Source organism: Macaca fascicularis, chromosome 7, assembly GCF_037993035.2.
Source record: "Macaca fascicularis isolate 582-1 chromosome 7, T2T-MFA8v1.1".
Taxonomy (NCBI): domain Eukaryota; kingdom Metazoa; phylum Chordata; class Mammalia; order Primates; family Cercopithecidae; genus Macaca; species Macaca fascicularis.
Window position 1 is genome coordinate 149,016,657 of NC_088381.1, and position 14,155 is coordinate 149,030,811.

Here is a 14,155-nt window from a genome sequence, read left to right on the forward strand (position 1 = left end):
AAACAAATGAAAATGGAAACACAACACACTCAATCTATGGGATACAGCAACAGCGTTCTAAGAGGGAAGTTTATAGCAATAAATGCCTACATCAAAAAAATAGAAAGATATCAAATAAACAACCTGACATTGTAACTCAAGGAACTAAAGAAAGAAAAAACGAGAACAAGCTAAATTTAAAATTAAGAATGAAGGGAATAATAAAGATCAGAGCAGAAATAAGTGAAACAGAGACTAAAAAATACAAAACATCAATGAAACAAAGAATTATTTTTAAAAAGATAAAGTAAATTGAGAAACCTTTAGCTAGACGAAGAAAAAAGAGATAAGACACAAATAAATAAAATCAGAGATTAAAAAGAAGACATTACACCTGATACCACAGAAATACAGAGAATCATAAGAGACAATTATGAACAACAAATTAGAAAATCTAGAAGAAATGGATAACATATAACCTGGACACATACAACCTACCAAAATTGATAATAGAAAATGTGAACAGACCAATAATGAATAACAAGATTCAATCCATAATAAAAATTTCTGATCACGGAAAAGCATGGGACCTGATGGCTTCATTGCTGAATTCTACTGAATATTTAAAGAATAATTAATACCAATTCTTTTGAAAGTATTCCAAAAAGCTGAAGAGGAGATAATTCATCTAAATTCATTCTATGAGGCCAGCATTACCTTGATACAAAAACAAGATAAGGGCACAACAAAGAAAGAAAACTACAGGCCATCTCCCTGATGAATATAGGTGCAAAAATCCTCAACAAAATACAAGCAAACCAAATTCAACAGCGAATTAAAAAGAGAGTTCACCATGATCAACTGAGAGATGGAAGGATGATTCATCATATGCAAATCAATAAGCATGATACATCACATTAATAGAATCAATGACAAAATGGATGCAAAAAAAAGCATTTGATAAAATTTAAAATTCCTTCAGGATAAAATCTCTCAACAAATTAGGTATAGAAGGAACACACCTTAACACAATAAAGGCCAAATATGATAATTCCACAGCTAACATCATACTGAACAAGGAGAAGTTGAAAGCTTCTCCTCTAAGATCTGGAACAAGACAAGCTGCTTGCCCACTTTCAACACTTTCATTCAACATAATACTTAAAGTCCTACCCAGAGCAATTAGGCAAGAGTATTTAGATACAAAGAGAGGAAGTCAAATTATCTTTGTAGATAGCATGATTCTATATCTAGAAAACCCCATAGTTTCAGCCAAAAAGCTTCTTAAGCTGATAAGCAATTTCAGCAAATTCTCAGGATAGAAAATCAATGTTCAAAAATCACTAGCATTCCTGGATACAAACAACAGGCAAGCAGAGAGCCAAATCATGGATGAACTCCCATTCATATCTGCTACAAAAGAATAAAATACCTAAGAATACACCTAACCAGGGAGGTGTAAAGTCTCTACAAGGACAACTACAAACCACTGCTCAAAGAAATCATAGAGGACACAAACAAATGGAAAAACATTCCATGCTTATGGATAGAAAGAATCAATATTGTGAAAATGGTCATACTGCCCAGAGTAATTTATAGATTCAGTGCTATTCCCATTAAACTACCATTGACATGCTACACAGAATTAGTAAAAACTATTTTAAAATTAATATTAAATCAAACAGGGCCCAAATAGCCGACAATCCTAAGCAAAAAGAACAAAGCTGGAGGCATTACACTACCCAATTTCAAACTACATTATGAGGCTACTTTACTGAAAATAGCATGGTACTGGGACAAGAACAGACATGTAGACCAATGGAATAGAAAAAAGAACTTGGAAATAAGACCACACACTTAACAACCATCTGATCTTCAACAAACTTGACAAAAACAAGCAAGGGAGAAATGATTCCCTATTTAATAAATGGTGCTGAGAGTCCTGGCTAGCCATATGCAAAAAATTGAAACTGGACCCCTTCCTTACACCATACACAAAAATTAACTCAAGATGGAGTAAAGACCGAAATGTAAAATCCCAAACTAAAAATCCTAGAAGAAAATCTAGGCAATACCATTCAGGACGTACACATAGGCAAAGATTTCATGACAAAAACACCGAAAGCAATTACAACAAAAGCAAAAATTGACAAATGGGATCTAATTAAAGTAAAGAGCTTCTGCACAGCAAAAGAAACTATCATCAGAGTGAATAGACTACCAACAGAATGGGAGAAAATTTTTGGAATCTATTCATCTGACAAAGGTCTAATATCCAGAATCTACAAGGAACTTAAATTTACAAAAAACAAACAACCCCATTAAAAAGTGGGCAAAGGACAGGAATGGACACTTCATAAAAGAAGACATACATGGGGCCAACAATCATAAGAAAAAGGCTCAATATCACTGATGATTAGAAAAATCCAAATCAAAACCACAATGAGGCCGGGCACAGTGGCTCAGCCTGTAATCCCAACACTTTGGGAGGCTGAGGTGGGCCCATCATGAGGACAGGAGATCAAGACCATCCTGGCTAATACGGTGAAACCCCTTCTCTACTAAATATACAAAAAATTAGCCGGGCGTGGTGGCACATGCCTGTAATCCCAGCTACTCAGGAGGCTGAGGCAGGAGAATTGCTTGAACCCGGGAGAAGGAGGTTGCAGTGAGCCGAGATGGCGCCACTGCACTCCAGCCTGGGCGACAGAGTTGGACTCTGTCTCAAAAAACAACCCCACAATGAGATACTATCTTACACCAGTTCAGAATGGCAATTACTAAAAAGTCAAAAAGCAACAGATGCTGGCGAGATTGCAGAGAAAAAAAAAGAATACTATACACTGTTGGTGGGAGTGTAAGTTAGTTCAACTATTGTGGAAGATAGTGTGGTGATTCCTCAAAGATGTTGAGGCAGAAACACTATTTGACCCAGCAATCCCATTACTTAGCATATACCCAAAATAGTACAAATCATTCTATTATAAAGATATGCACACGTTATGTTCACTACAGCACTATTCACAATAGCAAAGACATGGAATCAACCTAAATGCCCATCAATGACAGACTGAATAAAGAAAATATGGTACATATACACCATGGAATACCATGCAGCCATAAAAAGGAACGAGATCATATCATTTGCAGGGACATGGATGCAGTTGGAAGGTATTATCCTCATCAAATTGATGCAGGAACAGAAAACCAAATACCACACGTTCACACTTATAAGTGGGAGCTAAAAGATGAAAAAAGAACTGGGCTTGTGTCCATGTCTGATTTTGGTAACAGAGTAATGTTGGCCTTGTACAATGCATTAGGGATAATTGCCACCTCTTCGATTTTTAAAAATACTTCGGGAAGATCGGTATTAGTTTGTTATACATTTGGCAGAATTAAAACAAATTTTTAATGCAACAATAATCATGTATTTTCCAAATTTGATAAAAACTCTAACCCCATAAATCCAAAAACCTCTGGATGAATCTCAAAAAGAATAAATATAAAGAAAATGATACCAGGATATATCATAATCAAATTGCTGAAAATGAGTGATAAAGAGAGTATCTTAAAAGCACTTTGGGAGGCCGAGGCGGGCGGATCATGAGGTCAGGAGATCGAGACCACGGTGAAACCCCGTCTCTACTAAAAATACAAAAAAAAAACTGGCCAGGCGCAGTGGCAGGTGCCTGTAGTTCCAGCTACTCAGGAGGCTGAGGCAGGAGAATGGCGTGAACCCGGGAGGCGGAGCTTGCCGTGAGCCGAGGTCGAGATCGCGCCACTGCACTCCAGCCTGGGCTGCACAGCGAGACTCTGTCTCAAAAAAAAAAAAAAAAAAAAAAAAAAAAAAAAAGGAGCCAGATTAAAAAAATACACATTACATACAAAGGAATGAAGGTTAAAAGATGAACGGGAATTAAATTAGAACTTAAACACTTAGCAATATAAACTATCCAAAATTAAGCCCAGAGAGGAAAAAAATTAACAAGAAAAGACCCATCTGATCCTGGGCTTTTCTTCAATGAAAGAATTTTTATTTATTTTAAATTTGGGGATACAGGTGTAGAATGTTCAGGTTTGTTACATAGGTAAATGGGTGCCATGGTGGTTTGCTGCACCTATCAACCTGTCAGCAGCTAGGTATTAAGTCCAGCATCCATTAGCTATTCTTCCTGATGCTCTCCCTTCCATGGCCTGCAACAGGCCCCAGTGTACATCATTCCCCCTCACATGTCCATGTGTTCTCATCATTCACCTCCCACTTGGTTTTTTTTCGTCATCACTGCTGTTTCAATGAAAACATAAATTCAAATCAATTTCACGTTTACTGAATAATTATGGAAGCTAGAAACCCACAGGGTAATTACAAAAATATAAAATTCCTACCTAAATAATATCAGACATATACTGGGTATTTTGGTTACCTATAGCTACGTATTTACTGTGAAATATAAAAGTAGAGAGAGTATTCCAAGAGACTCAGATGAAAGCTGCAAGGCTTCCTCTAATGTAACCTCAAAATTTCAGAACACACTTCTACCACATTCTATAATCAAGCAGATAATCAAAGTCAGCCCAGATTCCCAAAGAGGGAAATTTGTGACCATGTTTTTACTTCCATAGTCAGGGAATATGATCCAGAACAAAGAGAAAAATGAGTTAGTAGCAGCAGACCCAGAATGACAAAGATGATGTAATTAACAAGAAATGACATTAAAACATCTATTATAAGTCTTCTAAACAACCTCAAAAAAATAAAAGAATGCATAATCATAATGAGAAAAGTAGAAGACATAAAGAAGATCTAAAAGGAACTTCTAAAATTAAAAATATAGAAAATGAAAAATAAACTGGATGAGATTAATGTCATTGAATACTACAGAAGAGGAAAAAATTAGAACTTAAAGACTTAGCAATAGAAACTATCCAAATTAAGCCCAGAGAGGAAAAAAATAAAAATAAAAAAACAGAAAAAATTGAGTGCATCAATGATCCACATGACAATATCAAGTGATCTATCTTGTGATCTATCTTATACATAATTGGAGTTCCAGAAGGAAATGAGAGAGAAAAAAAAATAAAGAAAAATTTTAATGCAACAATAATCTTATATTTTCCAAATTTGATAAAAACTCTAACCCCATAAATCCAAGAACCTCTCTATGAATCTCAGGAAGAATAAATATAAAGAAAATGATACCAGGACATATCATAATCAAATTGCTGAAAATGAGTGATAAAGAGAGTATCTTAAAAGTAGCCAGATTAAAAAAATACACATTACCTACAAAGGAATGAAGGTTAAAAGGGGAACAGGCTTATTGTCAGAAACTTCACAGGCTGGAATACAACAGAATAACATCATTAAAGTATTGGAAAAAACCTGCCTACATAGAATGGTATATCCAGTAAAAGTATCTTCCCATATTAAAAGTAAAAATACTTTCTCAGATAAGCAAAAGTTGAGCAAAGTCATTTCCACCAGACCTGTACTAAAAACAAAACACATTAAAGGAAGTTCTTCAAGACAAAAAGAAAATAGAAATTTGGATCTACATAAATGAAGGAAAGAAACAGGCATGGTGGGTAGAAAATATGTGGTTTTAAATCAATGTATAATAATTGAAACACATACTGAAAGGAAAATTAATGCAAGAGTGTTGACACCTGAAATGCAAATTAAGAATGGGAAGAACTCACTCTTTGGCCATTTTTCAAACAAAATTATTTTTTTCTCCTAAACAACAGCACAAACAACTGGCGCAAATACACACACACACACAGACACACACACACACACACACACACACACACACACATCCCTCCCCCAAAATGTTTGACTATGGTATTCCATGTGTCTGAGTAGAATATATAGGTGATAAATACATACATACTATTTTTGAATGTCTAGCCCATTGTTCTGACTGGGTTGAAAATGCCTTAAGACAATTAGGTCTTTTCTCCTTGAATAAAATTCACTGACAACACTATGAAATTTTAATGATAGATGGTGAATTTATGAACTGCCAAAAGGCATGTGAGAACCAAGAAAAACAGTTACCCTGTGCCAAAGCCCACATTGCCAATTGTAAGGACAGCTGCTTTCCAGAACACTGGACAGATGACATATGTTTGTTCATTGGCTTTTTTTTTTTTTTTTTTTTTTTTTTGAAACAGAGTCTCGCTCTGTCGCCCAGGCTGGAGTGCAGTGGCGCCATCTCGGCTCACTGCAACCTCCGCCTCCCGGGTTCGCGCCATTCTCCTGCCTCAGCCTCCCAAGTAGCTGGGACTACAGGTGCCGGGCTAATTTTTTGTATTTTTAGTAGAGATGAAGTTTCACCGTGTTAGCCAGGATGGGCTTGATCTCCTGAAGTTTCACCGTGTTAGCCAGGATGGGCTTGATCTCCTGACCTCATGATCCACCCGCCTCAGCCTCCCAAAGAGCTAGGATTACAGGTGTGAGCCACCGCGCCTGGCCTGTTCATTGGCTTTTATGTAGAAGTATTAACTGAATGCCTGCTATGTTTATGGACAACATTGTAGCTAAGACCCCATATATTATAATTCCTGACATTCACTCAGGACTTTGCAGTAGATAGTTCGCTTTTATATCTACCTTGCTCTCTCTTCATAACAATAAATGAGGAGGATGGATATTATTATCCCTTTTTCAGTTGAGGTTAAGAAAGCCCTGACTTTCAACTCATCACCCTACTTCCTTCACTGAAGTTGTAATATCCTTTAGACTCTGTCATAAACAGAAGTCTTCAGGTCTCAGCTGAATTCAGTTTTTTCAAGGGGACTTTTCATATACAGCAGATCTTCCAGTAAGGTCATTTTGTTATAATGTTGATGAAAAAAGAAACATTGATTCCTGGCCGGGATCACTGTCCGTGGGAAGTTCACACATTCTTCCTATATCTAAATGGGCTTTCTTCTTTTATTGTTAATACGGTTTCCTTCCACATCCCAAAGATGGGCATGCTAGGTTCATTGGCATGTCTAAATGGTCTCAATCTGATGAGTGCAGGGGTATATGTGCGAGTGTATCCTGTAATAGAATGATGAGTGCAGGCGTATATGTGCGAGTGTATCCTGTAATAGAATGATGTCAAAGGCTGGTTCCTACTTTGTTCCAAGTTGCCAGGATGGGCTCTGGCCACCAGTGACCCTGAGCTGGAATTAAGCAGGTTGGAAAATGAATGAATGAATAAATACAAGTTATTGTAAAATAAAAACTTTTTAAGTACGTGATAATCATACAATAAACAATGCAGTATGAAAGTGCTTAGTGAGCTCACTGTATTTGTGGTTTGTTTCTGAACTGCGTGGTGGTAGGAGGTGCTTCTGACAATGTTCATTTTGCAAACGTGTATTCTTTGATTGAATCTACCACCACTAGGATTGCCCTCACTCTCTGATTCACCGAAAATTGAGTAAATAATTATCTTGTTTTTATTTTTCTTTCTTAAATGTATATATAGTTCACATTTATTTCAATGTTTAATAGTATAAGTGTTTTGGTCTTTATTTAGAAGTTTGGTGATGTTTTTGTGACCAGAAATATGCCATTGGAATTTAACTCTTGTTTATATCCATTATCCTGTCTTAAAATTGGTTTTTGTTATACATCATTTTCTTAAAAGTTGTAGTTTCCAAGAACCTAACCAGGACATTAAGTGAGGATGCACTGTACTCACATAGGTCTTGTATTATTTCTTCATAGCATATAGTTATTAAAGTGAGATTTTAAAACAAAGTTTGGCTCCCACATTGGTCTCAGCTTCAGGCAGGCAGAAGCTTTGACTCTTTACCATAGCAACCCCAGCACTCTGCATAATGCCTGGAACATGGTAGGCACTCAATATATGTGGTCTACTAAATGTGTGTTGGTTCCTGAAATGCTTCTGGATCACAACTGCATAGCAAAGGAAGGAATCTATCTATGGCTATGTAGTTTTAGAATACCATATCTATGTGTACTTTATAATGAAAAGCTTGCAGGAAAATTGGCTAGTATTACTTTATTAAATGAATTTGAGTCACTCATCCTCTCTTCAGATTATTCATTCATAAAATAATAATGTTTGAAAATCATATAGGTATTAAACAGTGCTCCTCAAAGCCCAAATGGTTCTGTGAGGGGTGAGGAAGAGCAAAGAGATACATTTAAATTTTTTTCTTTTATTTACATACCAAGTAAAAGCACTACACGTATTAAATGGCAGTCCAAGGCTAGGTTTGGTTCTGTGTCCCTACCCAAATCTCACCTTGAATTGTAATCCCCACATGTCAAAGGAGAGATCTGGTGTGAGGTGATTGGATCATGGGGACGGTTTCCCCCATGCTGTTATTAGGATAGTGAGTTCTCACAGGAGCGGATGGTTTTTAAAGTATTTGGCAGTTCACCCTTTGTTCTCTCTCTCCTGCTGCCATGAAGAAGGTGTTTGCTTGCCCTTCGCCTTCTGCCACCTTCTGCCACCTTCTGCCATGATTGTATTTCCGGAGGCCCCCCAAGCCATGCAGAACTGTGAATCAATTACCCAGTCTCAGGTATTTCTTCAAAGCAGTATGAAAACAGAGTAACACAGTTTACAATAAAATACTCCCAATAATATTGAAGGTGCACTATAATTCTCCCTAAGAACTTAGAAACAAATGAAATCAAGTAAATTTTTAAAGTAACACACAACGGATCATAATAAAGACATATAAAATCTCTTAAGGGAAACAGAATAACACTCTACAATATGAAAAAAACATCCATCAGGCAGGAGATTGATCAGCAATAAATGCAAAGGAAAAGTGGAGTCAGAGATGAGAACTCTGGAAATTCCCAACCAGTCCATGTCCAGGAGAAAGGAAACTTAAATCAGCGTTCAGACCTTAAGGCAAGGTCATTTCTTGTGTAAAACAACAATACTATGCTCTCTTAGCCTGAGAACATTTTAAAAAATGGGTCCATCTCCTGTTTTGATTGATTTCATGATCTTCAGGCAAACTTCTGAATATTTCATGGTTCCCTAAAATAGTCTGCTGAAAAGAAAAATTGGTCATACCATCACGAATATTCAGATCTATGTGACAGTTGTATTTCTCATCATCAAGAAATTGGTGAACTGATTTATATGTTTTTGTTTAAAACATCTAGTGTTCACTATGTTCCTAACATTGTTATAAGTGCTTCTAATAATAATTTATTACATCTTCATAGCAACTCCATGTGGTAGGTACAATCCTATAAAGATAAAAATAGTAAAGTAATGCACTTTTTCTGTTAAAAATTATTAATTTTTAATTGACAAATAATTCTATTTATTTATGGGGTACAGCATGATATTGTGATACATGTATACATTGTGGGATGATCAAATCAGGCTAATTAACATATACACCACCTTACGTATTTCTTTGTGATGAGAACACTTAAAAACCACCCTTTTTTCAATTTTGAAAGATTTGGAAGATATTATGGGTTCCTTTACAAGCCATCGCAATAAAGTAAGTCGCACAATTTTATTTTGTTTTCCAGTGCATATAAAATTATGTTTACACCACATGGTGTAGTCTACCAGTGCTAAGATCTCTCTGTGGCATGCAATGCTGTTTCATAGCATTTTATATGCAGTGGAACTTCTTTCAAAATTGGAGTCAATCTTCTCAAACCCTGCTTCTCCTTTATCAACTAAGTTTACGTAATATTCTCAATTTCTTTGTTGTCATTTAAGCAATGTTCACAGCATCTTCACCTAGACTAGATTCCATTTCAAGAAACCACTTTCTTTGCTCACTCATAAGAAGCAACTCCTTATTGAATAAAGTTTCATGATGAGTTTGCAGCAATTCAGTCACATTTCAGGCTCTACTTCTAATTCTAGTTCTCTTGCTATTTTCACCACATCCGTAGTTACTTCTTCCACTGAAGTTTTCAACCCTTCAAGATTATCCATGGAAGTTGGAATAAACTTCCTCCAAACTCCTGTTAATGTTGAAATGTTGACCTTCTCCCATGGATTACAAATGTTCTTAATGGTATCTAGAATCATGACTCTTTTCCAGAAAGCTTTAAATTTACCTTGTCTTGGCGACTGTGAATACTACTGCAGTGAATGTGGAGTGCAGACGCTTCTTCAGCTTACTGATCTTTATTCCTTTGGGTGGCATAGCTGGATCATATGGTATTTCTACTTCTAGTTTTTTAAATAATCTTCATACTTTTTTCCAAAATAGTTGTACTAATTCACATTTCCACAACACAGTGTGTGAAGGTTCCCTTTTCTCTACATCCTTGCCAACACTAGCTAGCATTCACCTTTTTGATGATAGCCATTCTTACAGGTGCAGGGTGATATCTCATTGTGGTTTAATTTGCATTTCCCTGTTGAGTAGTGATGTTGAGCATTTTTAAATATATCTCTTGGCCATTTATATGTCTTCTTCTGAGAAGTGTCTAGCCACATCATTTGCCCATTTTAATAGGATTATTTGCTTTATTGAGTCGTTCAATTTCTTAGAAACCATTGTAATCTTATTCTAGTTTTGTATTTAATTTTATACACATTATTTACTTTTGAACACGGGCTAAACTCAAAAAATTTTAGTCAGTGAAAGTTACAGTTTAGACCCATATTACCTAAAATCTTACCATAAATATGCCCACAAAATATTTGCCTTATGACAGCTCTATGAGTAAGACTATCTTTAAGCTTAAACTCAGTTGCCTTGGGTGATACTCAACAGGTGTGTATCTTTTGTTTTCCTTTGGCATGGCCCAATTTTACACAGAGATTTTGGTAGAATGACTTGTTCTTCTCATATCTTTTTAGCTTCAGAATCTGGATAACTCAATGAAGGAAATATAAGTAGGAGGCCTTCAAAGGAGAACAAGTAATTTATGGGACCTGAATTTCTGAAATAATATTAAGGCAATATTGGGCTTCATGGCGAAACACCAGAGGTTGGAAAGAGCTGAAGATTTACTCTTTTGTCATTCACATCACCTCCCTCCATCCATTTTAATAGGTCCTTTTACTAATTAATTTGGTCTTGCTGATGCTTTGATTAGGCAAGTTACAGATATATTTTAATCGTTGCAAAAAGGAATAATTCAAAGAAAGCATAGACCAAGGAAATAGATTGTTGAGAAGTAACACCTCAGCTTAGAGAAGAAAAAATACACAATGTTATTCTAATATCTATAAATGAGGTACTAACTGGATGGTGTGTGATTACCAGTGTGATTAAATGGCAAAAACAGACACATGGAGAAGCTGAGTAGTGTTTAAGGCATTGTCTTTTTGCCAAGTTAATACACTATGCACACTGTTTTCCATACAAGATTCTCAAGTAGTAACTATAGTAAAGAGCATAACTCAAAAAATGGAGTGCCTAGGTGGAGAGGCATACTGGAATGCATGAAGGTGTTTCATTATGTATAATGAGAACAGTCTCCACCTTCTGAAGAGTCTCCAAAAAAGCAAACTGGAGGAAAAGTCACACCTTTAAGGTGCAAATCCAACAAAGATGTCTTAAGATTCTGAGGAAGAATTTGCTCCTTGCCAGTCAGTTATTTCCAGACTGCAGCACGTAGATGATAAGATCAAGATATGATTGAGGAGACTTTTACTTGTGCGAGAAGGGAGTAACCATGCCACTATTTTTAACCCTTAAGATTTAAAACATGCATTTAATTCTTTTTAATATGTACTTTATGTATATTCTGATAGCATTCGAAGACATTTCCATTGACAAGTACATGTTATAAATTCAGTAGTCTTAATATACTTATGAATATATTGTGTTGTTCACACAAATGTTCATTGCAGCACTTTTCACAATAGCAAAAACATGGAATCAATCTAAATGTCTATCAGTGACAGATTGGATAAAGAAAACATGGTACATATGCACCATGGAATATTATGCAGCCATAAAAAAGAACAAGATTATGTCCTTTGCAGGGACTTGGATGGAGCTGGAGGTCATTATCCTCAGCAAACTGACAGAGGAACAGAAAACCAAATACCACATATTCTCACTTGTAAGTAACAGCTAAATGATGCGAACTCACGGACAAAAAGAGAACAGAGAGACACTGGGGCCTACTTGAAGGCAGAGGGTGGGAGGAGGGAAAGGAGCAGAAAAAAGTAACTGTTGGGTACTAGGCTTAATACCTGGGTGATGAAATAATCATTACAAAAAAAAACCCTGTGACACGAGTTTACCTATATAAAAATTTGCACATGTACCCCCAAACCTAAAGTAAAAGGTAAAATAATCACGTTTTTCAATTTAATAAAAAGACCCCCAAGAAATGTTGCCCTTCAGTTAACAAATAAAGTATGATGCGAGGCAAGACATATTAGTTTACTGCTAATTCATAGATGAGGTTTGATGATTTATTTTCTGCATCTGAATCTCACACTCAATTCTTATTGGGAGAAAAAATGTATATGTATGGTTCTTTGGTATGTTTGTTGAGTTTTTTTTTTGTTGATTATGTGTAAGGAAACATATGTAAAAACTGTCATGCTTTTTAATAATGTGTTTTTATAATTAAGGTGAATTATTAGAAAGCCCCAAAGATTAAAACTCTAATTGTGTGATTGTTATTTTCACAGGAAGCTTATTGAGACTCGCCTGAGAACCATTCCAAGTCACGCATTTTCTAGTCTGCCCAATATTTCCAGAATGTAAGTTTTTTTTAATATAAAGAGAAGTTTGCATTTGTGATATGTTATTCTCTAAATGTGTCCTATCAAGAAAAATACTCACTATTATACTTGCATAAATCAATGGCAGTTACATTTTCAATGTATATGACAATTTTATGTACATAATTTTTATTTGATTTTGCTATATCTCCACTCCCTAATTCCTATATGATTTTTTAAAACCTAAATCAAATTTAGATTAATTTGGTTTTGAGAATTTCATAATTCTCGATGTATTTTAATATATCTTGGGATGTGGCAAAACCTTAGCTGTAAATCTCTCCTATAAACATCCCATAGTTTATAAGCTAAACATATACACAGACAAACATCCATCTGTCCTAGTCACCAATTCTTTCACTACTAATACAAATATTTACATTTTATTATAAACATAGCCAATGGTTTCAAATCTCTCTCGCATTAAAAGAGAATTAAAAATAATTCTAAACCTTAAAAATTGAATTGCTATCCCGTTAGAGTGAGGAGAAAAGGGATTTTCCATATTGGGTGGACAAAGAGTGAATGAAATGAAGCAGATCTTTATTTCATTTAATTGATTTTGACAGGCAATCCAGATAATTCAGGCATGCGAGATAATATAACCAGAAGCAATCTGTACAGTTTTTGGCTAAATGCACTCACTCCGTGGCCATTTGGTTAGTGTTTCTGTCATTTCAGTAGTTCTCAACCACAGGCAACTCTACCCCTATAAGCATTTAGCATTTTTGGTAGAGACGGGGCTGCTACTGGCACCTAGTGAGTAAAAGTGAAGGTTACTGCTAAACATTCTACAGTTCATAGGACATTCCCCATAACAGAATTATCTATTCCAAAATGTCAGCAGTGCTGAGACTGAGAGACCATCCTATTGAACATCTCTGCAGTTTTTTATGTTGCTAACAAGTCCTTCCTCTTTCAGATTCTTGCCTCTTTGTTTTCCTTCATATTCCTCTTTCATTCCTCTTCTTGTCTCACCCAGCTACTCTTCCTCAGTCTCCTTTTCTGACTTCCTATTTTAATTTTGCCAGCTACTTAATTACCAGCTCTTTCTTTGTATATTTTGTTCTAATTCCTCTATACCCCACTCTCCATGAGTAAACACTCCCATTCCTTTGGCTGCACTATTTCCTAATACAGCTAATTTCCAAACATTACCACTTTGATGTCTCACAGGCTCTTCAAAACCAGCATATCCAAAATAAACACATCATCTTCCTCCCAAGCTGTCTCTTCTCTTTTAACAGCACCACTTTAGCATCCTATAAGCTAAAAACCTCGAATTCTCTAGCTCTTCCTTTTCCCTCATCTACCTTATACAACTGCCTATTTGGTGTCTCTACTTGCATGTCCTAGCAGCTTGGCCATTACTTCATTCATTCAACAGATATTTATTGAGCCCTCTTTGTGCCTGGCACTTTGCTAGATGTTCCGTGTGTAACAGTAGACAAAACTCACAG

General features: G+C 35.8%; 1 protein-coding gene across 1 annotated transcript in view; it reads left to right on the plus strand.

The window, feature by feature from the left end:
* The window catches only part of TSHR (thyroid stimulating hormone receptor), a 176,925-nt gene that overhangs the window by 88,778 nt on the left and 73,992 nt on the right, over nt 1-14,155 (plus strand). Inside the window, exon 2 of the mRNA XM_015454060.3 lies at nt 12,603-12,674. Coding sequence (XP_015309546.1) covers nt 12,603-12,674 — 72 coding nt within the window. The remainder of the gene's footprint in view (nt 1-12,602; nt 12,675-14,155) is intronic.